The following is a 27,935-nucleotide window of genomic DNA, read 5'->3' as shown; positions in this document are numbered from 1 at the left end:
GACAACCAAGCGCTGACGCGGAAGTGTCTAACGCGGAAGCAACAGAGACTCCCTTTTTATTTTTTGACGCATGCATTTGCACTTCGGGCACTTCTTATAACGTGAATACAGATATTAAAACTCCAGGCGTTTACATTATCATATAATTACAGACAGAGGTGTGTGTGTGTGTGCGCGTGGTGTACAGGTATGTGGACCGCCGGAGAAGCAGTGTTACGAGCCGTGGAGACGCCGCTGCTGTGGCTCGGTGCCTTGACCGCGGCCTGGCTGACCGTGTGCTCCGTGTGCCGGCTGCTCTCCGGGATCAGGGTGTGGGTGCTGGGCAACGGACGGCTCGTGTCCCCCACCAAACTGGGAAAATGGGCAGGTGAGACACTATGGGGGGGACGGTAACGTTACTGTCTCAATAATTATTTTTTTTTTTAAACCTTATAAACACCATTCGCAAACAAATAGAAGAACAAAAATTATCCTTAAATTGAATTGCCAAAAGTAGTTTATTTCTTCTTCGTCATATGCATTTTGATTAGTAGTCTAGGGTATACGTGCAGTTTAGTGTCCCAAATTATTTTCCAAAAACTGTGTGTCCCAACTGATGAGGGTCTTATTTGAGACAGGTTGTCCTAACCATAACCATAACAGTGTTTCCTTTAGGACTTTTTTTTTTTTTTTTTTTTTTTTAGCAGTGCGGTCAGGTCCGCCATTTTTTTTTTTTTTTAGCAGTGCGGTCAGGTCCGCCATGGTCAAATCATCATAGAGGAAACACTGCATAACCTAAACACCTGTTACACAGGTGGTTTAGCAGGTTCATAATTAAGGACATTGTATGGGGAATTTGGGACACTAAACTGCACATGTATACCAGTAGTCCATTCATAACGGATTGCATTAGTTTGTGCAGGTGTACCTAGTATAGTGGCCACTGAATGCATATTAAGAGCAGACACATTTCCTTTATCAAAGTCAAGTTTGCATCCTTCAACATGACATGAACAACCTTTACACTACTGTGCTGTTGCACTGCGTCACAGCTTGCATAATATTTTTACCCATGATGCTTTTTTGTGAAGTCTCCAGTTGTCTAATACTGCTTTAGCACATTGGCTATTCATTACACACTATGGCTTCTTTGTCCCCACAACAGCAGACTGCAGTGTCAGTCTCCGTTGTACTTTTCACAAGAAATAAATAATGGGCAGGGGATGATCAGCCTTTTGTCATCTGGTGTAAACTGTAGTAAATCTTGTCACGAGATTATGGCTCTAGGGAGCTTATCACTTCAGACTGAATACTGTCCATCTGTCCAGCCTGCTCACTGACTGAGCCTTGAAGTTTGACCAGACTGCTGGGATTGCTTTAATGTAATGTTGTAATGTTGGTGTTCAAGGTTCACATCATAATACAACAAAACTGTTACACCAAAGGTGGTTGAGGTTTTGTTGAATAATGATGACTACATTCATACACTTGTTTGGAAAAAAGTAGTAATAGTGTGTGTGTTTTTTTTTTTTTTTTTTTTTTTAGTTATATTACATTGCATCCTTCATGGTCAGTGGAAATAGTGTTATCTTTTAACCTGGACACTCAATATTTCATCATTTTAATCAGAGTCTAGATCCACAAGCTACAAATCCGAGCAGTCTTTTTCAACGCCTGCAGTCACAGTCGCATCAGGCTGCCAGAGAAAGCCAAATGTTTTGAGGACGCGAACTGAAGTTGCCTTTTGATCTTGTCGTGTGCAGCTAAAAATGGAAACGCATCAGGCGGCCCGGGTTTTTATTTTTAGATTACACATGCAAAATGATTCAGAATATCCACTGAGGCAAAAGAGCCCGTTAGCCTCGCCGGCTGCCACTTTCATTCAGAAACTTTGTCTCAGTGAAGTGGACTTGATTGAGAGGATGGCCTGATTATGTAACAGGACTAGCCATTCCTAAATGAGACTCAGGATCCAAGTTCACTGGTGCCCACGAGGGCTGTGTATTGGCAAGAATCTGGCGATACAATACATATCATGATACATGGGTCATGATTCAATATATTGCAATATATTTCGATACTGTGCTTAAGGTGATATATTGGGAGTATAATTTTAGAAAAACTAATATTTTTAAAAAGAGACGTGAGGTGCATAAAAGTCAAAGAAGTTAACTTTAGGTAAACAATTCAGTACACAGAAAATCAAACTGCCAGTTTGGGATTGTGGTTCACAGGTTCTTAGTGAGCAAATTTGTATATGCTAAAGTAGGCCATAATAAAAGGAAATACATAGCCCCTGTCACAATACATAACATTATTAGGGGTGGGAAAAATAATCAATTCTTAGATGCATCGCGATTCTCTCTAGAACAATTTAATTCTGATAGGTTAATAATCAATTTATCATTTTTTTTTTTTTTTATGTGTTGATTTTTATCAGAAAACAGAGTGACTGAAAGAGGATAGGATAATGGAAAACAACTTAGACAAAAAACACACAAAAATGGCCAAAAAGAAGAAAAATTAAAAAAAAATTACATTTTGTATATAAACACATGATCTAATAAGACTTAAACATACATAAAATAATTAGGCAAAACACATATAGGCTGTTCATCTACTTTATCACATTACATCTGACCACTTCATGTTCTAAGAAGCCAATTCTCCACCTTTAAACATGACTGAGCCTCTGACATGGAAGATTACTGGGAGAGAAGGGGACTTTCACAAGCATGTTTTGGAATGACTACAAAATAAAAACCTCCAGTAGACAAAACATTTCATTAAAACTTGTGTGTGACAAATATATGTCAAAATCTAAGCATTGTCTAGGAAGTGATTGGCAAACTCTGAGTAGCAAACTCAGATTTATATGTATATTTTTAAAAATCACGCATGGAAATGTACATAAAATCGAATCGTTGGCCTCTGAATCAGAATCGAATCATGGGGTGCCAAGAGATTCCCACCCCTACACATTAAGTGCAATCCGAAAAAAGAAAAGACATCTGTCTGTCGATTTATAAAAAAAAAAAAAAAAAAAATGCTTGCACTATTATTCATACACAGGGTACATCCAACACAACACATTTTGTGTTGCAAAAACACAATTCCTAAAGGAAACATTGAGGAACAAATGTAAACTGTCAGTTAAAGAAAATACATAGTCCCTGACTGTGACATCTACGCTAATGCATAACACATTAGGTGCAATCTGAAAAATTTAAAAGACATCTGTCTGTCATTAAAGAAATGCTTGCACTATTCATTTCACGATTCATACACAGGGTGCATCCAACACATAACACTTTGTGTTTCCAAAACACGATTCCTAAAGGAAACATTGAGGAATGTAACACTAACTAAGAAAACTCTCTCCGAAGAGACCCTTATCCCGGGAATGCAAAGAAAGCGCTTCGCTACTTTGGATAGCTGAGGGTACTCCTGCTCATGGACCTTCCACCAACTGAGAGGATTCTCTGGATGTGGCAAAAGGGGGTTCGTCCCTAAAACGTTTAACCTCGGCTGTTGCAGTGTAATGTGCAGATTTTGGCGTTGCATTGTTTTTGGTAGAGGCAAAAGCAGGTCCAGGGGACTGGGTGGATACAGGGCCATCCTCGTAGTTTTGGCTGATCAACCTCCTCTGACCGGCCAGTTTCCTCCATGGGGACTTTCTGCCTCCCTTTGCTGCTGAAAAACATCAAATTAGTTTTACAGTAAATTTAAAATGTACACCAACACTAAATCTTAACCCAAATTCATCCTGTTTTTGTACATGAATTCAAGTCCAATTTATTATATTACTATTTACACTTTAGGCCTAAATGTGATCATGTATTTCCTTTTTGTGTATGTATTTGATGTATTTATACTTACATGCTGTGGCTTGGTGAGGTCATCCACCACAGCATCAGTTCTTCTAAAGTAGATATCCTTGGCCTCTGCTTCGGAGAGAAAGGGTAGATCCTTAAACCTAGGATCAAGAGCTGATGCCATTCGCAGTGTATCCTCTTCATCAGTTCATCATTATCTCTCTCCCAGATCTTTTGCTATAGCGGCCTCGGTACTCTTCACGGTTTGCTTGTCACCCAGGTGTTCTTCCGTGCCCATGACAAGCTTTGAATAAAGTGGTGCAATGATTGGAAAAAGGTAGGCTTGCTCTCCTCTGACGTCACTAAAGTAGCATCCTCCATGGGCTCGAGTGCCTTGAGCACTGCTTCAGCACATGTGATAACAACATCGGTCAGTGTGAATACCCTTCTCACTCTTGCGGACCTCTGTTGAAAGGAGTGCTGCACAGATGGCTGGCTGCTGCTCTAAAAATCTGTCCACCATAATCATACGGGCTTGTTCCACCTTGTAACAACGTCTGGGATTAGTCTGTGCGTTGGTAGCTTGAGCAGGTCCTGCTTTTGTTTAAGCTGGTGGCTAGCTACGGTGCCGCGTCTGAAAAATGCGGTGACGTGTCTTGACCCTGCCGAGTAGTCGATCCACTGATGGCACTTTCTGTGAGGCGAGGTTAAGCCTGTGTGGCAAGCACCGTATGTGGCTCATGCCGGCAAGTTCAGCCGCCACATGCATATTAGCTGCTGGAAGGAGCAGTTGGGGGCAAAAAACACCATTGAGTGCGTCACATGTCAAGCCCACCTCCTCAGCTAAAGCTAGACATTCCAGCATTCCAACCTCAATGTAAAGATTGGACACAGCGATATCAGTGATGTGTTGCCGGGAGGATGTATCGCAACGAGGCTCCATCGTTTGCACCGTTTTACGGAAACCTTGTTTTTCAACCACACTGAGCGGGCGCATGTCTTTACAAATGAAATAAACTACCGACTGGGTTATTTTGGTTGCACGAGTTGAAGTTGGTGGTAATTTGTGCGTTTGAATTTGAGCAAGGGTGAGTTGTGAGGGGTCGACTTGTTTAGCTTGCTGTTCGCTTAACTGAGTGTCCGAATGGTGTCTTGCTAAATGTGCCTTCAAATTTGTGGTATTGCCTGAGTACTTGATTTTTGCCGGACACAGTTTACAAACTGCATGGTTCCTGTCTATATTGGTAGTGCCCTCTTTACCCTGGAAACTGAAATTATTCCACACTTCAGCACAGAATGCAGCGGGAGCCAGTCTTACTGTATACGGGGTTCAGCCATAGCTACATTGTTAGCTTCTAGCAAAACGTCACGCACTGCTAGGCACTGTCAGGTGAGGACACTAGTGGTGCGTCTCAGCATAGCCATCTAGCGGTAGGGGGTTTAAACACAACATAAACATGAACCACTGTCTGACCATGAATATTTTTGCACCTAAACTACAAAAAAAAAACGATATTGCGTTTATTTGAAAATTGATACAGTATTGCAAAATAAAATATCACGATACTCAAGTGTATCGTTTTTTTTTTTTTTTTTTTTTTTCCAGCCCTAATGCCCACATCTCACTGTCTTGTGTGTATGTGACAGAGTGAGAGAGAGAGTCTGTGGCAGGATAACAGAACCATTGTAGTGGTATCCTAATGAAATAGTGTCTTGCTATCTGAGACAGTGCTTCAATTTTCAAGTTCATAAGACAATGTAATGAAAGTTACAGCTAACTCACAATCATGTCAGTCATGTAAAAATGGAAGCGCATCAGGCGGCCGGGTTTTTATTTTTAGATTACACATGCAAAATGATTCAGAATATCCACTGATACAAAGGACCCCGTTAGCCTCACTGGCTGCCGCTTTCATTCACAAACTTTGTCTCAGTGAAGTGGACTTGATGGAGAGGATGGCCTGATTATGTAACAGGACTAGCCATTCATAAATGAGACTCAGGATCCTCAGGATTCAAGTTCACTGGTGCCCACATCTCACTGTCTTGTGTGTATGTGACAGAGTGAGAGAGCGAGCCTGTGGCAGGTTAACAACCATTGTTGTGGTGGCCTAATGAAATAGTGTTTTTTAAGTTCATACGACAATGTAATGAAAGTTACAGCTAACTGTTTATTCCTCACAATTATGTCAGTGCTTGTATAATGACATATGTCCACATGCTGTCCGATGTAAATTTACAATCCATTTTAAATCTTCTTACATTTGCATTAGAAATACAAACTGTACATACAAACGCAAAACTTTTCAGAGTTTGGTACTAGGTTCCTCCATTTAAATAGTACTGTAAACTATAAACTGGATCATTTAATGAATACAAGTCTGTTGGTGACACAAAATAGCATCCATCTATCTTATCGGGGCTTGGGCATTGTTGCTTATCCAACATATGTACACATTCAAATATTTTCATTTGTTAGTCGTCGTCGTTGCAGATATGGTAGTACATTATTTTTATTTTTAAGTGTTTGTTTACTGTCTGATAAAGAACATATTAGATTATGTCTAATTTGATACAACCATAGAAATTAAATGGATACGAGCCATTACTTCATTTTCATTCATTTATGAAATAGGCCTATTGATTATAGAACGGATATGAATGTGCCCATTGAGCAGTATATCAGCATTCCCAGCTGAAAGTAAAATTCAACGAGCTGATCCATTGCGCTGGGCAGCTGGGTGGAAATAGACACAGCTCAGAAGGAATGGAAGAAGAAAAGTCTTGGGAGGGAACGCAAAAGTGGTCCCCTGAAAAAAATCTTGCCGTGACCCTTCCGGGGCTCCATAATCTTCAAATGTCCTGTTTTGTCTAAACAACAATCCAAATGCCAATGATATTTAGTTTTCTGTGATATATAAAAGAGAGGAGAGGTGCATCTAATTCTCACATTTTCAGAGTTGGTACTGGAGAGTCTTTGGCATTCAATTGAAACGAATAATCCATTATCAAAATAGTTTCTGATTAGTTTTCCGTCAGTCGACTAATCCATTAATTAACTAAATGTTTCGGCTCCCATTTGCTTGAGCAATCGGTGTTAGAACTTGGCTTGGGATCGCTTTCCAAAAAAGGGCAGAAATTTGGTTTTAGAAACGTCACCACAAAGTGTGTGGAGAACCGTGGCAATAAGAGCCTGAGCATTACTTTACATTTTGTTAAGGTCCTGTAGCGGAAAAGGGGAGTCTACAGTGTGGATCTGCATTATATCCCTTGTGTTGACTTCGGGTCAATTTGACCCGTTTTCAATTTTTGTTTTATATCAGAAAATATGGAACGTAGAAATAAGCGCTGAAAATGTGTAGAAGAAAAATTTAACAATTTAAATCGTTGGAAAAAGCAAAAAACAAAAAAAGGCATCAAAAAGGTTGAGTTGGTTCAAAGTTGATGGGAAGACAACAGTTGGGATATGAGGGCTTCTGAGCTTTAGCTTCTCATGTATGTCACTGTTCCAATGACGACATAGGTTTGGCTAACCCGTATGGGCTAATCTTGCCAGTACAGTTTTGCTAACAGACCAGCACCTTTCTATAAATGTATGTTCTACAAATGCCCACGCATAGATTGCAGTTGTTAATATAATAAATATGAATAGATTAAACTAATTTCCTCTACCTTTAGAATGTATTTGACTCACATTGTAGGTGCAGAAGATGTAGAAAGTAAATTATTCCCAGTCCTTCAGGTATTTTCAACAATAAAATTATGCTGGCTATCAAACCAAACACCCACATGGTGACACATAGTAGCCATTTCACCAGACGACCTAGCCAGTCTTACCTACATTTGCAGAAAACAACAGTTCCTAAAATAAACCTTGTTATATTTGACTGAAGGGAACATGCACTCGCCTATTAAAGCCCTTTTTTTTCTGTTCCGACTGCAAAACCGTTCATTCTTAAAACAACTAAAAATAACCCAGCCTATGTTTTCCTTATCAATGTGCCTGCAGACTCTCCCCTCCTCTTCTCTGTGCTATTTTTAGTTGCCCCCAGGATCCCCCATGTTTGTGTTAGTCATTTTCTCTCCTCTTTTCTTCCGTTTGGCTGTGCTGCAGCCCTAGAGGATGCTTTGCATCATCTGTACTTAGGAAGATCACACAAAGGGGATATAGGTACAGCAAAGGGTAGTTAGACAGATGAGTAAGAGAAGGAATGAATAGTATTGTCAAAAGAACAAAATATTTGCCTAAAATAAACTTCTCTGCAGGGATAGTTGTAGACATTGCGGCAACCGCACAAACGTGTCATGAAGGCAGCAACATTCAGGCTGAGGTTTATCCTGACAAAATACCACATACTATATATATATATAAATATAAATAAATAAATAAATAAATAAATAAATAAATAAATAAATAAATAAATAAATAAATTAATTAATTAATTAGGGATGCACTAAGCTGATATGCCAGCTCAGTACCAATGCTGATACTGACCTTATTAAGCAGATCAGGTGTTGGACATGAGACCAGTTCACATTAAGTTAATTAATTTAATTGGTGTGCCACAGCAATCCCTTGCCTCATCTTACCTCCCATACAAAATATCAAAATGCATGCAGTGAGGAATACAGTTGTTAATTTTTTTGGGGGGGGAGGAAAGAGAGGACTGGTTTTAGATTGGTACTCTCTATTGGACGATACTCTGAATTTTCTATATATATATTCAAATTTGTTTATTAGGATAAACCCCTTGATGTATCATTTTGTTTTTGAGGGGGTCCCAACATATAACACAATCATTACATAACAGGAGTGACCTAAAATAAAAATACAATTAGCAATACGACAACGTATACAAAAAGCAAAAAACACCTGCATACATCACTAATTTTAAGTAATATAACAAGTGAGACTAAAAACACCAACTAATTATTGGTCTCCACTGCATTAAAAAAAACACACACAACCTCATTCAGCAAGTAACTGCATTGGCCAATCAAATATATCCAAGCACACATTTGTATACTTTGTAATGCAAACTGTCTTTTTGATAGTTTCCTATGGGGGATGCATTTTTTTCCCCACAGTGCTAATGTCCGTCACAAGCTTAATCTGGCCTCCATAGATGTATTTCCTATTCTTTAATTACCTGTCCCACCAATTAAAACACAATGGATGAAGCTTTAGTATACAACTAAAAAGTATAAAAGTCCATATATTTTACTGAGCCTGACCACAAACAACCAAAATAATGCCAAACAATGATGGAACATTTTTTCTTCCAATAGTGTTCTAATATTTAGTACACTGTCTTAAGTTTTATTTATTTTGCATGTTGTATTTAAGAGCCTAAGAGTCTAAAAGCCCTGCTAGCGCTGTTAAGTTCACCCAGCCAGATTGATGTGGGTTGACCTAAACTGCCAATATTATATCTTAAGTGCACTGTACTCTCACAAGTTGGTCTCAACCACGGTACAAAAAAGGAACAAAATAACAACCCTTTTAAAACAGAATAATAAATACAGACAATTACACCTATAAACATAAAAAAACAACGATGCGTAAGTTTACACAAGGATAAGATGCTCTTTAAGCCAGGACTTACAGGTTACACAGGGACATATTGTAATGCCCTGACTCTCCATCCCACTCCCATCCACTTTTTGTTATATTTAGCCAGAGGTGTGATGAATAGTTCCTTCTGAAAGATGGGAAATGCTAAAAATAGGCTGCTGCTGCTGTTTGTGGCAGGCAGTTCCAGGGCATCCGTTCGCTCGACTGCCACTGATGACAGAGAGGGCCTATCTCTCCCTCTCCGTCTCTTTGTCCTCCTTATTCACCTTGGCTGCTCTCCGTGTACCTCGTCCTGCAGTACATCTTTCTACACTGACATTCAGCCCTTAACCATTTGGAAGTCAATTCATTTTCTAAAGCTTTTTGTGCTTTGCCGTCATTGGTGTTTTTGCACTGCACTTTTCAGGGATCAGTCAAACAGTCCATACCGCTGACCTCTTCATCATCAGATTTCTGTGGCGCTAAAGTTCCTAGGGGTGGCGCTCTATGTCTGTTACTTCTGTTTTTGCAATGTTAAAACTGTTAAATCTCTTTTTATGAGTCCACTCTTGCTGGAAGAATCAAGGCTGTTATAGCCGCAGATCAATGGTTTGGTCCTGGAATAAGATGTCTACCAATTAAATATGGTTGTAATGTTTGGGTGTCCACATACTTTAGGCCATGCACCAGACTTTTTTCAGTGACAAACGTATTCAGCGTTTAATGACCTCTGTATATTCATCTGTATATTGTTGTGCTGTGGTCCTTTTTCATCTAATTTATATCTATATTATTTGTTCATCCTGTGGTATGGATCCATCCTGAGTAGGTTATTTGTGTTATGAGTTGTGTATAAATGTACTGTAGGAGTATAAAAGACAAAAAAAAACAAAAAATACAAATACAGTGTAACCTCTTTTTCTCAGTTTTAATGTTCATGAAAATAATCCATACCTAGTTCTTGTACTGTGAATTTTCCAGTAAACTTTGAGATGTACATTCCTTGCCTCATTAAAGTTTGTGTTTTCATATTTGACTTAGAACAATATATGCTTTATTCTGCTTATTCACTCTCGATCCGTCCCTCTTTTCCATTTTAGTTGTGACAGGAGCCACAGATGGGATTGGGAAAGCTTATGCAGAGGAGGTAAGATTCCCCGGACTAGGGACATTTTCAGACTCTTAATGTAAGGGAGGGAGTTGGTCGGAATTTCTTTTTGTCTATGCCAAACACATACAAGTTTATTAAAAAATTCTTAAAGGTGTGCTTTAAAAAAGTTTTGTGCCTGTAATGTTGGTTTTGTAAACTTGTACGTTTAGGTTTTTTATTGTAATTTCAGTGGGTGTTGTGTTGCTTTAATAGTAGGTCTGTAAACGTGTACACTTGATTTATTCCTGTAATTTCAGTTTTGAGCGTTTGTATATTCAGGTCCTTGCAGTTTTTTTTTTTACTTGAGTCTGAATATTTAGGCTACTGTAAATGCTTCACAAGTTAGTGTATTCAGATCCATGCCTTCAAGATTAATTTCATTTAATCAAATCAAAAAGTCATTTAGAAATGTCAGGTAAAGTAAGTTAGCTGGCTAGCTACATAACCAGGATACCCTCACATAAAAAGACCCCTCTCTAATTGGTTACTTTCAATAAAAGTTTGACCAGGTTATGTATTTTCCTGACTTACCGGCGGTTGCCGAGGCCTGGAAGAATCCACCATGATTCAGTTTGCCTGAGTAACCTGTTGGACGCCGGGTGAGCTAGCGGGAACTGACCGGTAGGCGATCGACAGGGTTGTCTAGCTAGCCAACGATGTTTATATTGAGTCCAAAGATTAGTCAGAAGCAGAAGATTCATCTTCATTTCCTTGCCAGAGACCACACAGGCTTATGTGTGATTTTTTTTTTTTTTTTGGCCTACGCTGAAAGGCATGGATCTGAATGCACAAACTTGCGAAGCACAGTTTAAAGGCAGAAGCCTAAAGCTTTAGACTCCAAAAAAAAATAAACTTGTCTAAAACAGAAATTACAGGATCAGATGTACTACAAATTTACAGAACTTGGATTACAGAGAAAAAAAAAACTATTTTCAAGCACACCTTTTTATGAATGATTTAATAAACCATAAAAACATGTTTGTTTAATGCCACTTCCACTCTACTATCTCTAAAACAGACTTCTAAAATAGTACAAGTACATGTGTGAAGTGCATACATCCATGTCGCCGTTGTTGACGTGTTTCGTGTTTGCAGCTTGCCCGCAGAGGCTTTGCCATTGTGCTGATCAGTCGCTCTCAGGAGAAGCTGGATGACGTATCCAAGGCGATCGGTGAGTTGTGTGAATACTTCTTGTATATTATTTGTTTAAACATGCAGTGTAAATGCAGACAAAAATGTTGCTAGACATGAAATAATGAATGCAACGTGAAGATTTTTGTCGACGAGTTGCATATACACTACCGGTCAAAAGTTAAGTTGCTCTCCATTCTAGACAGAATACCAGCTGATCTGAGTGGGTGGCTGATCTTTAATGCAATATCTACATTGCCCATTGTCAGCAACCATTCATCCAGTGTTCCAAAGGCACATTCTGTTTACTAATCTGTTATCATTTTAAAAGGCTAACTGAGAAAACATTGGAGAACCCTTTTGCAATTACGTAAGCACATAATGTAATCTGAAAACTGCTGCCCTGGTTAAAAAAAAACAATGCAACTGATCTCAGCTGGTATTCTGTCTATAATGGAGTGGAATGGAAATTTTAAGTGACCCCAAACTTTTGACCTGTAGTGTAAGTCACGGTGAAATACAGTATGTAGCTCTATATGACTCTATTGAATCCATCAGTCAAACTAATCCCACATCTTACGTCAAAGGAAATCAACAGTACCCGTGGTCCAAAGGCACACGGCTAATGTAGTTCATGTGTTAAGTATGACAGCTGCTAGACTGGAGCTCATTCTTAATGATCCATGCTGCTATTCAGCCTCCTTTTTATCCTGAAGCTGAAATCTTGCATCCATATTGCACTGTGTGATCGTCCAATAGGGCTAAATGACTAAGACTAAATTATATTGCTTTGAATTGCGTGTTTTTTACAAGTGATCCTTTTATTGATTGGAGATTCAGCGGGACTCGCATGCTTTTGGCTATGAGGCAGTAAAGCCTCCTGCTGGAGCTGAAAGTGAATCTGTCCAATTAAATGAAAGCTTCCTCTTAAGGGAGGGATATCCTCATTGATGAAGGATTATTTCAGGGTTTAATTTTTTTTTTTTCCTCTGCTCTGTTCTTCCCTTTCCAAGTGACTATTTGTCAATATGGTCATTCACAAATGCTTCACACAAGTTTGCACAGATTTCTGGTATCTTTCATCACTTCTCATACACACATATGCAAGATTAAAATGTTTTGTGCCCTCAGCAAGCAAATGTGGTGTGGAGACCAAAACGATTGCAGCTGACTTTAGCGCTGTAGATATCTACTCTAAGATTGAAGATGGACTTGCAGGACTGGAGATTGGAGTATTGGGTAAGACTGCAGCAGGTGCTTGTGTCACCTCACTTTTCATAAAATTGAATTTAGTTGGTCATATCAAATGGAAAATTCAGTCAAGACCTACAGACATCAGTAATGCTGTAAAATGTCAAATGCAAGTCTTTCATCTAATCATAAAGGTTAATTTATCATGGCTCCTTCAGCCCTTTGCTGCCCTCTTAAGATTGGAAAGTAGAATAACACTCTGAAACCCACATTACAGAAATGTAATCTTCTTTTCATCCATCAGTTTGTTAACATGATGTAGTATTTTGGATTTGACAGTGCTATTATTAATCTCTTGTTAACAGTGAACAATGTTGGAATATCCTATTCATACCCGGAATTCTTCCTCAACGTCCCCAATCTCGACACTGTAAGTTGAAGGTTTGTCAAGCCATGAGTGTATAAATTATTATGTCATAGAGGAATATGAAGGATAACATGTTTGGAAAACATTTAACAAGAATGAAAGCACAATGGGTGGTGATGGCGCGCAGTGGATATGACACATGCCTTTGGTGCGGGAGATCTGGGTTCAGTTCCCACAGCGATACATCAACCAATGTGTCCCTAAGGAAGACACTCAACCCAAAGTTGCTCCAGAGGCGTGCAACCTCTGACATATATAGCAATTGTAAGTCGCTTTGGATAAAAGCAACAGCTGAATGACATGTAATGTAATATAGGTAGTAAAAATTGCACATCCCATAACGTGTAGTTTGTCATTTAGCATTTTATACACATCTTCAATCAAGTTTGATTCATCTAGCTCCACTAGGAACTGGATCCTTTCCAGTTAGCTGTGTGGACAGTTTTGCTCTCTGATTAGTTTTCTGCCTTACATTTCATAGATAAAAGGTCCCTCATGTGCAGATAGAAGTGCGCTTTAGACCAAATAAAACTGCACAAATATGGCCAGCTGACTAAGATCTGATCAAATTCAGTACTACCATAAATAAATTTGTTATTGATAACCTATTGTAATTCTACTATCTTGCTTACCTAAAGCGAGCCGGTGTTATTTTTGTTGAAAGTTGGCCACTGCGGCCAAAAGTGGGCATGTAAAAGGGAGTGTAATAGTAGCATAAGCAGAGGAGAGTCATACGAGTTACACAGCAATCTCTACCCAAAATTTGCTAACATTAGCCACCATAAGCTAGTGGTCATACCAGACCAAACAAGGTTGTAGCAGCAAAACTTAATTGACTAATGGTGAGTTTTATTGCTTAGGAGCAGACTTTGGCATTTCAGAAAATCATTTATACTGTCTTGTGCTTTAACAAATCGCAAGAAAACATCTTTGATAATTGAATGGACAATATTGTCTACATTTCAGAACAATGATTTGTGTAATTAATGCACAAATACCTTACCCAAGTTGTAGTAATGCTCCTGTAATGCTTCTTGTTTCAGTTCATCGACACCATGGTCAACATTAACATAACCTCAGTGTGCCAGGTGAGTGTTTTATTTTCAAACGTTGATGTAATGTATGATGTAATTGAGGCTTTTTGATTCAACCAAAAATCCATCCATCCATCCATCTTCGTCCGCTTATCCGGTATTGCGGGGGGAGCAGCTCCAGCAGGGGACCCCAAACTTCCCTTTCCCGAGCAACATTAACCAGCTCCGACTGGGGGATCCCGAGGCGTTCCCAGGCCAGGTTGGAGATATAATCCCTCCACCTAGTCCTGGGTCTTCCCCGAGGCCTCCTCTCAGCTGGACGTGCCTGGAACACCTCCCTAGGGAGGCGCCCAGGGGGCATCCTTACCAGATGCCCGAACCACCTCAACTGGCTCCTTTCGACGCGAAGGAGCAGCGGCTCTACTCCGAGCTCCTCACGGATGACTGAGCTTCTCACCCTATCTCTAAGGGAGACGCCAGCCACCCTCCTGAGGAAACCCATTTCAGCCGCTTGTACCCTGGATCTCATTCTTTCGGTCATGACCCAGCCTTCATGACCATAGGTGAGGGTAGGAACGAAAACTGACCGGTAGATTGAGAGCGTTGCCTTCTGGCTCAGCTCTCTTTTCGTCACAGCGGTGCGATAGATTGAATGTAATGCCGCACCCGCTGCACCGATTCTCCGACCAATCTCCCACTCCATTGTCCCCTCACTCGCGAACAAAACCCCAAGCTACTTGAACTCCTTCACTTGGGGTAAGGACTCATTCCCTACCTGGAGTAGGCACTCCATCGGTTTCCTGCTGAGAACCATGGCCTCAGATTTAGAGGTGCTGATCCTCATCCCAACCGCTTCACTCTCGGCTGCGAACCGATCCAGTGAGTGCTGAAGGTCGCAGGCCGATGATGCCATCAGGACCACATCATCTGCAAAGAGCAGCGATGAGATCCCCAGCCCACCAAACCGCAACCCCTCCCCACCCCGACTACGCCTCGATATCCTGTCCATAAATGTTACAAACAGGATTGGTGACAAAGCGCAACCCTGGCGGAGGCCAACCCTCACCTGAAACGAGTCCGACTTGCTGCCGAGAACCCGGACACAGCTCTCACTTTGGTCGTACAGAGGTTGGATGGCCCTGAGAAGAGACCACCTCACCCCATACTCACGGAGCACCTTCCACAGTATCTCCCGGGGGATCCGGTCATACGCCTTTTCCAGATCCACAAAACACATGTAGACCGGTTGGGCATACTCCCAGGCTCCCTCCAGGATCCTTGCGAGACGGAAGAGCTGGTCCGTTGTTCCACGACCAGGACGGAATCCACATTGTTCCTCTTCAACCCGAGGTTCGACTATCAGCCGAACCCTCCTTTCCAGCACCTTGGAGTAGACTTTACCAGGGAGGCTGAGAAGTGTGATACCCCTGTAATTGGCACACACCTTCTGGTCCCCCTTTTTAAAATGGGGGACCACCACCCCGGTCTGCCACTCCTTTGGCACTGTCCCAGACTTCCACGCAATTTTGAAGAGGCGTGTCAACCAGGACAGCCCCTCCACACCCAGAGCCTTGAGCATTTCTGGACGGATCTCATCAATCACAGGGGCTTTGCCACTGTGGAGTTGTTTGACTACATCAGTGACTTCCACCTGGGAAATTGACAATGATCCCCCATCATCCTCCAGCTCTGCCTCTAACATAGAGGGCGTATTAGTCGGATTCAGGAGTTCCTCAAAGTGCTCCTTCCACCGCCCTATTACCTCCTCAGTTGAGGTCAACCGTGTCCCATCCTTACTATACACAGCTTGGATGGTTCCCCGCTTCCCCCTCCTGAGGTGGCGAACAGTTTTCCAGAAGCACCTTGGTGCAGACCGAAAGTCCTTCTCCATGTCTTCTCCAAACTTCTCCCACACCCGCTGCTTTGCCTCTTTCACGGCAGAGGCTGCTGCCCTTCGAGCCCTTTGGTACCCTGCAACCGCCTCCGGAGTCCTCTGGGATAACATATCCCGGAAAGACTCCTTTTTCAGTCTGACGGCTTCCCTGACCACCGGTGTCCACCACGGTGTTCATGGGTTACCGCCCCTTGAGGCACCTAAGACCCTAAGACCACAGCTCCTCGCCGCAGCTTCAGCAAGGGAAACTTTGAACATTGTCCACTCGGGTTCAATGCCCCCAGCCTCCACAGGGATGCACGAAAAGCTTCGCCGGAGGTGTGAGTTGAAAGTCTGTCGGACAGGGGCCTCCTCCAGACGTTCCCAATTTACCCGCACTACCCGTTTGGGCTTACCAGATCTGTCCAGAGTCTTCCCCCACCCCCTGACCCAACTCACCAGCAGATGGTGATCAGTTGACAGCTCCGCCCCTCTCTTCACCCGAGTGTCCAAAACATACGGCCTCAGATCAGATGAAACGATTATAAAATCGATCATTGACCTTTGGCCTAGGGTGCTCTGGTACCACGTACACTTATGAGCATCCCTATGTTCGAACATGGTGTTTGTTATAGACAATCCATGACTAGCACAGAAGTCCAACAACAGACAACCACTCTGGTTTAGATCAGGGAGGCCGTTCCTCCCAATCACGCCTCTCCATGTGTCTCCATCATTGCCCACGCGTTTACTTTGAAAAAATTAGAGTGTTCAAAGCAGGCCTGGTCGCCTGAATACCGCAGCTAGGAATAATGGAATAGGACTCTGGTTCTATTTTGTGGGTTTTCTTTCTGAACTGGGGCCATGATTAAGAGGGACGGCCGGGGGCATTCGTATTGTGTCGTTCGTAAGTCCTCCAGCAGAACAATGGATTCCCCCACTGGAGCCCCATGCAGGACTCGAGTCAAGGTCTCCAGGAAGGCAGAATACTCCCAACTCTTGTTTGGTGCATATGCACAAACAGTCAGAGTTTCCCCCCCCACAACCTGCAGGCGTAGGGAGGCAACCCTCTCGTCCACCGGGGTAAACTCCAACGTAGCGGCGCTCAGCCGGGGACTTGTGAGTATCCCCACACCCGCCCGGCGCCTCACACCCTGGGCAACTCCGGAGAAGAAAAGAGCGCTCGCTGATGAGCCCGCCATCTGGGCCTGGCTCCAGACGGGGGCCCCGGGCTTCCTCCGGGCAGGCTAACTTCACCTCTTCTACGTTGGCTCATAGGGTTTTTGAACCATTCTTTGTCTGGCCCCTCACCTGAGACCACTTTGCCTTGGGAGACCCTACTAGGAGCACACAGCTCCAGACAACACAGCCCTCAGGTTCATAGGGACACACAAACCTCTCCACCACGATAAGGTGATGGTTCCCGGAGAGGTCAACTAAAAAATCTTTGGTACATTGCTGAGTGAGCATGACTCAGCTGAGTGTTTTGTTGTTGTTCTGCTCTTGTTACTCAGTGTATAATAGCTAGCTACTTTTCTTTTTGTTTCATTCTTGGTAGAAAACTAGCAAACGTTTGACTTCATTGTTTAGCATTAATGAGATCCAGCTCTTCTCGGAGCTTTCAGTTTTTCATCAACTCGTTCGAATGAGACATAAGAATAAGGTAACAGTAATGGACAATTCCGCTTCCAACCTGTAGGGGGACCGAAGAGGAAAAGTGCTCTGGTGCCTACTGTAAAGGTGCTGGTTGAAAAGTTGCTAATGCTTGGTCTATATAATGTTAGCTAATTCTTGGCAGGTAACATAAGATTACAACATCGTTCACCACGCTCAGTTATTTTTAGTATGATTGTTTTGACCACGGTTAACAACTTCGGGTTAACCCACGAATTCATCAGTAACGTTAACTGTATAGATAGACCATTAATCTAATGGTAATTTAGCCAGCTAGCACACCCTTGTCCGTTTGCCTCACTCTCCCAGCGCTGCAAGGCTTCAATCGGGATGAGAGCTGACACCCATCCATCCTTTGCTTTTAGCCATCTTTACAGTTAACTAAATTTACCCGATAAAAGGGGGATAGGGCACCAAAACGACTACTACTTATAGTAATTTAAAGATGTGGTAGCATTGGATCTGGACGGGAAGGATAACTCTGGGAGTTGGAAGGGGTGTGTCACGATTCTGCCTTCTCACTCCGCGACACAGGCTCGTGCACATGAGTATCGCGGTTTCGGATCGCAGATCGTTACAGCCCTACTGCTAACGTTACCGGAGGACCAGGCAAGCGGGCCACGGCTGTTTACAACGTGTAGCCTGTTCAGCGGGCGTAGCCGACAACAGTTATTTTAAGCCAAGAGAGGGAAGCTGTAAATCAGGAAGGGAGGACCATGAGTTTGCAGTGTGTTTAGCGATTGTTGCTGTAATTCTAAGCCACTTAAGTGTGTTCAGTCGGGTGGACAGGACGGCAAGGTAGTGTTATTTTTAGTGGTTCCTACCGTAATTCTAAGCCTAGGAAACGTGTCTGTCAATCGGGTACAGAGCTCCGAGTGAGCACAGGCTTCTATGACTGTCAATATAGCCAGCATCTAATGTTAGCTACTCCGCTGTGCTGTGAAGTAATGTCTGGCTATGTGAGACAAGCGTCTAGCAACATTGTTGTGGATGCTGCGGTCTCAGCCTGGCAACCAACATGAACTTGGAGTCTGGGGAGGAGGGGGTTGGGGATACGACACTCTCCGGTATTTTGAATTTGTACTGCAGTAACTATTTGAAACACTAGCTGTCAGTATTACATATTGCACCTTTTAATGTCAAAGAGGAAACCAATCAAATACATAAATATATCTTACAATATATACAAGTTATATATATATACAAAGTTTTTCCTTGAAAAGGTGCTCAGATTAGTTTAAATGAATAGTTTGGATATTTTTAAGTGGGGCTGTATGAGGTAATTATCAGTCAATGTATATCTACGGTAGATGTTGGTCGGCACACCCCCAGTCTGGAGAAGCAGACAGCAGTCCCGACACGGAAGCAAAGCAAGTGACTGCTGTGGAAGGCAGCAAATCACATTTTAAGTGTGCACAATTCCAAACTAACCCTCGTCGAAAGGGCTGTCTGACGGCAAAGTAAAGCAGTAAAAATATTCTAAATATAGTGTATATTTAAAGCGATATTTTAATACACTGACTAGGGATAAGTACGTTATACAACCCCACTTCAAAATATCTGAACTATCCCTTTAAGGGGTGTGAAAATGGTCTCAAATACTCTTATGTAGTCAACTTAGAGATCCCTATTAAATCTGCACAACATGGACTGTTTGGATATTGAAATCCACTGTCGGGTAGTCCCACAGACCAATAAAGACACACATGCACACAATGACAAAAAGCATATTAAGTCACTTCCCTCCCTCTTCTCCATGTTCGGCAATTCCCAGAGCAACAGCTAAAGTCCACCTACTCTCTTTACAGTTAATTTATGTCATTCAATATTTCTTTGAACTGCTCCCTCTGCTATCATTATCATTTCCTTTTTGTCTTCCTTCCCTGACCACCTCTCCACACACACACACACACACACACACACACACACACACACACACACACACACACACACACACACACACACACACACGTTTACAAATGTGGATGCACACCTCCACACACTTGTCCACAACCCACACACATAATAAACTTTATTTTGTCAGTCCAATGCTTTCACCCTGTTTCTCACACGTGTTACCTTCTCTCTCTCTTTCTTTCCTTTACCATTGTTTTTCCAGATGACGCGTCTTGTTTTACCTCGTATGGTGGAGAGGTAAGTGTGCATGACTTAAGCAGTAAGTGATTTGTTAATACGTTACTGATGTCTGTGAATCTGTAGTAACAGTCAGACACCAGCACTAATGCATTAAGTAGCACTTAGGGCTTTTAATGGAAACGGTACCGTGATACATATATCCTATTATATCATGTTTTCCTTTTTATAAAGTTGTGTTTAAATCAATGAAGCTGGAGCTTAGCTTAGCAGACAGACTGGATACGGGGAAACTGCTAGACTGGCTCTAACACCCAATCAACATGTCCAATCAACACGTCATATCTCGTGTCTTTCATCAGTACAAAAATTGAAGTGTAATAACACTTTGTTATATATATTTTTTTTGGGGGGGGGGATTATGTGCCAGACTACTTCTGTGCCGGGAACAATTGTTTCCTGGAGTAAGCAGATTTCCTAAAATGATCAACTATTCCTTTAATTACGCTGAACATGGATTTTCACTTATTGTCTACATTTACCGTAATTTGATCGACATTGATTTTGACAAAAAAAAAATACATATTATGACATTGATTTTAAACCCACTTTTGTGAATAAGACAGCAAACGTTTATATGCAGTCGTGGTTGCATTTCAATCACATATTGAACTAACCGATCTACACTAAAATATGTGTGCATGAAAATGTCGTGCTATATTTGACTTTTAAATTGTTTGCTTTTGCAATAGCTCTCTACAGTAGGAGAGTTTTAATGAACAGGATTACTACTTTTGGGAAAATATAATCTCTTTCATGATACGTACTATGCCATCTGTGATTTTGGTTGTGTGATAGAACATATACATCGACAGTAAAAGTCTGCAGCTGAGGGAAATGAAGTCTGAAGCTGCCTACACATGATCAGAGGTAAAATAGCGAGGCGCAGCGGCAAAGTGCAGGTGTACGATATCATTGCTTCTGGCTTTGGTTGCGCCCTAAAAGGTTAGTGGCAACGAAGTAAAAGTTGAAACCATTTGAATTTGAACGCAGCACTTTCAAATGTTCCCCCACGCCACCGGTAACACTTCCTCCGAGTTGCCTTCACTGCCCAAACGAAAACCACGGCACAGCCAGTGCAGAGTGATTTTTACCACAGATCATGTCTAGGCGGCTTGATAGCATTCACTTGCTTGGCCATCATGTACACATTTTTTTTTCTCAAAATATCATCCACCTTTAGTAGAGATTAAACATCGTTCAAAGCACCACCGGCTGGAGCAAAACTATAATCAGATTGTAAACATTTAGGAATTGATGTTACAGTCTCTACCAGATCTTCTTTGATGTACAAAAAGAGCAGTTTAGCTCCAGCTTGCAAGCACACACAGTACCATGTTGTCTTATCATACTGGTACTGATGTCAGGCTGAAGGGTTTGTAGCATGCTTCCTGCTTTCTCTCATACTTTGTGTTTCTTTTTAAAGTTTAAAAGAGCATTTGCTTATATTCCTGTTTCCAGGCAGAAGGGGGCCATCCTCAACATCTCATCTGCCAGTGGGATGTACCCTGTTCCCCTCCTTACTGTCTACTCTGCCTCCAAGGTAATTTGCAATACATGGTTTATGACCTTTTCTACAAGCGTTGGCTGACGTGTTATCAATAGACACATCGCAGCATCATAAACCAACAGTTTACAATTTTATATATATATATATATATATATATATATATATATATATATATATATATATATATATATTATTTATTTATTTTGCATATACTGTGGTCCATGAGGAGAAATCAATCGTTGTTCTCATGTCTAATCCACCATCATACCTTGAGGCAAAACGTATCTCCTGATGACGATCGATGTTAGTTCAGCATTTATTTGGGCACAGGGGTAAAGTGAGGCATAGTCCTTTTTTTCATATTTGCCGTTTTAATTGTTGAACATAAATAAGTCTGTGACTAGCTCAGGTCCCGAGGTAGTGTACCAATTAAAAATGTTTATAGGAGCATATGGCGTCATAATGTTTTATAACTGTCTCATGTGTGTTTGGTAGCTTAAAAACAGCCTGCTGTTCACACTTTGAGCTGATTAATTTGCCAGTGTCTAAATACTGGGTCATGTTTATCTACTAAATCCCAGTGCCTGCAATGCAGGTTGAAAAGTGCATCTAAAATCCATCCAGGGTAAACCTTTAGTTTAATGCTCAATTTAACGATCATCCCGGCTCATTACACCTACCATTAACATTGTACTGAACTCGTTGTGCACATATTTCCCCTTTGCTAGTTTTTGGAGTCCCGATTTTGTCATGTTCTTATTATTTTGAGAATTGAAATCCCATGTTTGTTTTTATGTTTGGTTCCATCTTTCTTTATCTGGAATTGTAGCATTAATACCCTATCGTTATCTTACAAAGGCATTTGTGGACTTCTTTTCACGAGGACTGCAAGCTGAATACAAGAGCAAAGGCATCATCATCCAGGTAAATGGACCAACCTTAGTTCTTTGGCTATATATCATAACGATAGTTAGAAATGCAATTTGAAGGAAAATCCTTAAGGCTTGAAGCTTTAGTGCGTAACTGTTTTTATATTGATGGGCTGAACGTCTGTTACATTCATGCCATTGCCAAATGAGTTGATACAAAGCTAATTAAGACTATCAGCTCCACACAACTAGGGTGACCATATTTTCATTTCCAAAAAAGCGGACACTCGGCCCGGACTCGACAAATCCAGACGGGCTTCTCAGAGGTTAATGAACATGCTTTATTATACCTCTATGGTGCGAAAATAACTTCTGTAATTACAGTACGGTACGTAGGGCATTTTTTTGCTGTTCAACTGCACTAGCTGCACTAGTCTTGTTTTATGGTTGTGCGCAGGCTCCACGCAGAGCTTTCGCCGTAGCCAACGTAAGTGGCCTGATGTTTATACTTGTGCGCTGGTGTGTGCGTCGAGCCGGCGTGTGTGTGGGGAGTGGGTGATAGAGCGAGGGAGAAGTGAGAGTGACGGCAAGCGAGTACGACTCCAGAGTCATAGTGAGAGAAACAAAGTGTCTCCCCTGTGTTTTCTGACCACGGTGGCAAATCTTAAGCAGGAAACGCATTTTGTGTGCAATGCTGCTCCGCTGTCTGCTCTGGTCCCTGTGTATGTGCGCGTCGCAGAGCCGCGAACAAGGCAGCCTCTCAGGAATTACGTCACACAACAAAGTATCGTAGTATTGTGTGCAAAGCACATATATAAAAAAAATAAAAACGTACGCCTCCAGATGGTAGGTAAAAATTGGACATGTCTCGGCAAAAGAGGACGTTTGGTCACCCTACACACAACTCTCTCTGTATTTCTGAGTATGGCTATGTTCAGAAGATTGTGTCGTCCGGTGACTTTCGTGCGCAGAAACTCAAGTGAAGATAATTACCTCGTCTGAAGAGTCATCATGTTTTTAGTCCGCCATGTCCTCCTTGGCTACTAGCAACTGCGTGGGGTGGGGGCGCGTGCACGATTACGGAAGGCTTGTGTCGTGTGGATGCAACAGCAGTGGTGTTGTCATGACTTACGTCGGTTAAAAAATGGAAAAAGCATTGTTGTCTCAACACTGTGTTGATACTTCACCAAGCTACAAAACTAGACACATGTGTATTTATGTGTTTTCTCCCCCCCTCCCCCCAGAGTGTTCTGCCATTTTTTGTTGCAACCAAGCTGAGTAAAATTCGGCGGGCTACGCTGGACAAGCCCAGTCCAGAGCGCTACGTTTCAGCTGAGCTCAACACTGTGGGGCTACAGACCCAGACCAATGGCTACCTGCCCCATGCCATTATGGTAAGTCTGGGTATGTAATGCTAGGAGCAAAGAACAAAGAGTCAAATGTAAATACTTTACATGTCATGTGTTTTTCAAGTCTTCTCTTTGGGATTCATTTGACTTTTCACAAAAAGCCGCCCTGCATCTGAACAGATTACCAAATATTTATAAAATTAGTTTGAAAGGAACCAAAATCTATTTTTTGTACATAAAGAGTCAAACAGTTTCTCTGTAGAACTAGGTGAAACACATTTCAGGCTGCTGAAGAGCAAGGATTTGTGTAACCATTAGCACAGTTCCTTTTGTACATTTCGAAACTGCATTGTCTCTCTACCAGCTATGGCTTTTAATTCAATGACTGGCAGGAACTAGCCATTGCCAACAATGTTTTCCCTCCGCACAATGGCGCCCATTTATATAATCAGCACGAGCAATTGAAATAGACCTTGAGTATCTGACAATCTGAGTGACAGTAGGAGGTAGGGGACCACTTAAGAGTGATACCATTCTAACACAACTGGTTTCTCTGTCGCAATAATAATAGAGTAATCGTCAAGTTCTGTTATGGCAACAGGACGAAAAACCTCATCAGGCTTTAATTTCACTTCAGACAAAAGAGCTTCCTACATGCTGCCTTTCACCACATCTCCATTCACTGAATTAATCTCGTGTCAACAGTCGCTAAAGCATCTATTAGAAGGTAAACATCCTCTGAAATAATGGAGCGGGATGCTCCACTGTCCTTGCAGTTTTGTCTGCATCCTAACACGTTAATTACTCCGTAGAGACACGGGCATCACACATGAGACGGAACCACAAAGTTTAGTTCCGATTTTTCCATGATCATGTTCATTGAGCTACATATAAATGGCAACACCACCCGTTTACAGTACACAGGTAGTCAGTAAATCACTCAGCACAAACAAGCCTTTGTTGATCCCGTGCAGTCGACAGTCATCCGTTTGCAGAGAACGTACACTCAGCACAGATTTTTCCTGTCATTTGCCCGTACATTTCACTAAACCACAAGCTGCAGACAAGTAGCATCTGCTCTGATTATCTGATAATCCCTCTCCCCTTCAACTGCGCAGTACAGCTCTCCCCATCTCCCAGTAATAATCCACAATTCGGCAGTATGTAATTTGGACTTCAAACAAAGTCGGTTTGACGTTTGATCTTGTTGTTTTGCAGCTAGCATAAACATTATATGAGGTGATTAAGTTGAACACATTTGTTATCATTTTCAACTAGACCGGTGTGACCCAACAATCTTCAGATCAACAAGCAGAGTTTGTTTGAGTGTCTCTTGCCACAGTTAATGACCATACTCAACCGTGTCCATAATTCAAATGCGTTATCCATTATTAGATCCACCTTGGATTTAAAGTGATGGTTCGGAGTAATTTCACCCTAAGGTCCTTTGCACCACGACCTCGAGCCAAACACCCCCCCAGAGGCTTTTTTCACCTGGGTTGAATATTGGAAGAGTTAGCGTTATCAGCTGAATAGCTTAGTGCAGGCGCTAATGGATCCAAGAGTGTATCTTGTACATTACCCCACTAATAATGCCCGAAATGATACCAAACTTCTACACTAGTAGGTTATGAACTCATAAAACGATGGATTGTATATTTGTAAGTACACCAGGAGTTTATCTAAATAACATTTGCCTGTTGGCTTTTGTTCTCTGCTGCTACTGCTCCCGGCAGTAAGACGAGTGCTTAGGGACGTCTACAAATTACAACACCGAAAAGACCTACAACTAAAATAATTATTAATTTAATGATTAAATAAGGTAATGTCTCCAAACTTACCTCAATTATAACTTGTCTCCTGCTAGTTGGACTACATCACTTTTAAAAAATAAGTTAAATTAATAAATATTTTTGTTGTATCTCTTTTTGGTGTAATTTGTAGACGTCCCTAAGCACTCGTCTTACTGCCGGTAACAGCAGAGAGCAGAAGCCAGCAGGCAAATGTTATTTAAATAGACTCCTGGTGTACTTACAAACTTTCCAATCCATTGTTTTATGAGTACCTAACCTATTTGTACTAATGTAGAAGTTTAGAATCATTTTGGGCAGTATTAGTGGGGTAATGTACAAGATACACTCTTGGATCCATTAGCGCCTGCACTAAGCTATTTAGCTGGTAACGCTAACTCTCCCAATATTCAACCCAGGTGAAAAAAGCTTCTGGGGGGGTTGTTTTGCTCGAGGTCATGGTGAAAAGGAGCCTAGGGTGAAATTACTCCGAACCATGAATTTAATGATATATCAATTTTGCAAAAAAAAAATATTTCAGCTTTAGCATTAGAAGAGGAAATCTGTATTGGTAAGTAGTTAAATAAAAAATCTATGAAAGAACCATTCATGATGCTTCCTAAACGGCTACCTACTTAAAGAGAGAATTAAAGACAGTGGAGGGTTTCTTTAGAACAAAATCAAACCGTTTCAACTGCCATTGTCTGGGCAGCTACAGCAGAGACTTGTGCCAAATTGGCTCTAAGTGCAGAGGCATTAAAACAGCACAATTGTCTGACTTTTCCTTTGCTTGCCACAGTTGTTGCTCCTGTGGGTTGGAAATGAATAATGAATGCTAATCTGTTATTTGTAAATGCCAGCAGCTGACCATGTAATTTCCCTCCGTAGGGCTGGGTGACTACAGCTCTGCTCCCGGCCAAGATCCTCAACAGCCACGTGATGGGCATGGGTTTGTCCCAGCGCGCTCGTTACCTTAAGAAGCAGAAGCAGGGTTAGATGGATCTGCTGTGGCAGCAGACAGACAGAGGGGACCAGCTGTGCTAACGACGCGTCCCACTACCATCATAACGGACCTAGAAGAGAAAATGTGAATTTTGGGCAACATCTCCGTTTTCCCTCCCTCCATCTGGCCACATTTGCCGTTAACATTCTATCCAAACAGTTATGTGAAAAAAAGAAAAAAACAAACAAAGTGGTGCTCTTCATCGAGTGATCAGCTTTAATGAATGGAATACTAGTGTGGAAAACTAAAAACGATTCCCACAACTATCCCATCTGTCTGCAAAACATGATCGAAAATGGAGCCTAGATGATGAGGGAAGGATACAGATCATTTGGACATTAATAGCTTCCTTCCTCATTCTTCCTCACCTTTTCATTTAATATCAGTTTCAAAGCAATCTGATAGACACATTTCTTGTTACTCACCAACTCAAAACCATTAACTCTTGTGTTGTCTTCCTGACGACCATGCAACTTTTAGTTTTTCTGGGTCAAAATTAAACCAAAAAAGTCAATGTTTGTCCGTTTTTTCAAAAGTTTTTGTCACTATTTCTGATGTTTATATTTTCTCAATAATGTTTGTGAAGGGGACGGCATGTTTAATTCCAAACCAAACCACATTTCATCTGTAAAAAAAAAGAAAATGATGGAGGAGGCTCTGTAGATGAATAACCAGCACAGAGGGAAAAATGTTGGCGGAATATGAAAATGGGTGTTTTGTTTACAAACTTAAGTTGATTTCCAAATCCATTCTTTTCGACGGCGGTTATTGTTTGGCACGACTTTATATACTGAAATTCTTCAAATTCTCTCAAAAATACACCTGATCCCGGTATGGTTTGTTTGTGACTATAAGTGTGCCACATTACTCTCAATGTTTTCCCCTGTATTGTTGGATTTGCTAAAATGTTAAACCAAACCAAAAGTTGAGACAAACCATTAACCTAGTGTAAACTCTGCTACATTTCTTTGACTTTCTCTTTTGAAAACTACATGTATGTTGAGTTTGCTCATACAGTAGAGTCTAATGTTGTCGTTGGTTTGCACAGATGTCCGCTTTCACTTCCCATTTCACTCTTAATAACTATAGGTGCAGAAGCAGGGGACCAACTTCAGTTCTAAGTGTTTTGCTCAAGGGTAAATGCATTAGGTATTAAGCATGTTCCTAACACATGGGCTGCATTTAGGCTGGGGGGAAAAGCAGAGCACACCAGAACCCCTGGAAAACTACAATGCATTTGTTCTTCCAGCCATCAATAAATATCAGTTCAAATAACTTCTGTCATCTTTTTTTTTTTTCAGTCATCTGTTTTTACTTACTTATGCTCGGCTTCACCTTGTCCCTTGTGTTTTGTATCACGTGGCTGTGCGATTTAGGGCATGGAGGGAACTGATTTCAGCCTATTTTACGCTGAATTCATGGAAAGGCCTGA

The 27,935-nt window shown here is 41.5% G+C and overlaps 1 protein-coding gene across 2 annotated transcripts; it reads left to right on the top strand.

Moving 5' to 3' along the window:
- On the top strand, positions 1 to 27,778 carry hsd17b12b (hydroxysteroid (17-beta) dehydrogenase 12b). 2 transcript variants are annotated; one of them, XM_028583748.1, is made up of 11 exons: positions 1 to 367; positions 10,449 to 10,495; positions 11,594 to 11,669; positions 12,761 to 12,868; positions 13,186 to 13,250; positions 14,291 to 14,335; positions 19,948 to 19,982; positions 21,444 to 21,525; positions 22,351 to 22,416; positions 23,606 to 23,755; positions 26,389 to 27,778. In XM_028583748.1, the coding sequence occupies exons 1-11, from the start codon at positions 190 to 192 to the stop codon at positions 26,494 to 26,496; spliced, it is 960 nt and encodes a 319-aa protein (XP_028439549.1). In that variant the 5' UTR covers positions 1 to 189; the 3' UTR covers positions 26,497 to 27,778. The 2 variants fall into 2 exon arrangements, with proteins under 2 accessions (XP_028439549.1, XP_028439558.1); XM_028583757.1 differs by having other exon boundaries at positions 23,606 to 23,765.
- Positions 27,779 to 27,935: the final 157 nt, after the last annotated feature.

Source organism: Perca flavescens, chromosome 1 (genome assembly GCF_004354835.1).
Source record: "Perca flavescens isolate YP-PL-M2 chromosome 1, PFLA_1.0, whole genome shotgun sequence".
Classification (NCBI taxonomy): Eukaryota; Metazoa; Chordata; class Actinopteri; order Perciformes; family Percidae; genus Perca; species Perca flavescens.
This window is presented reverse-complemented; position numbering and strand designations above follow the sequence as displayed.

Excerpts from the sequence above, each read along its gene's own strand:
- hsd17b12b (XM_028583748.1), top strand. The coding sequence starts at position 190 with ATGTGGACCGCCGGAGAAGCAGTGTTACGAGCCGTGGAGACGCCGCTG. Across the intron at positions 368-10,448 it reads CAAACTGGGAAAATGGGCAG|TTGTGACAGGAGCCACAGAT; the intron begins GTGAGACACTAT and ends TTTCCATTTTAG. Across the intron at positions 19,983-21,443 it reads TTACCTCGTATGGTGGAGAG|GCAGAAGGGGGCCATCCTCA; the intron begins GTAAGTGTGCAT and ends TCCTGTTTCCAG.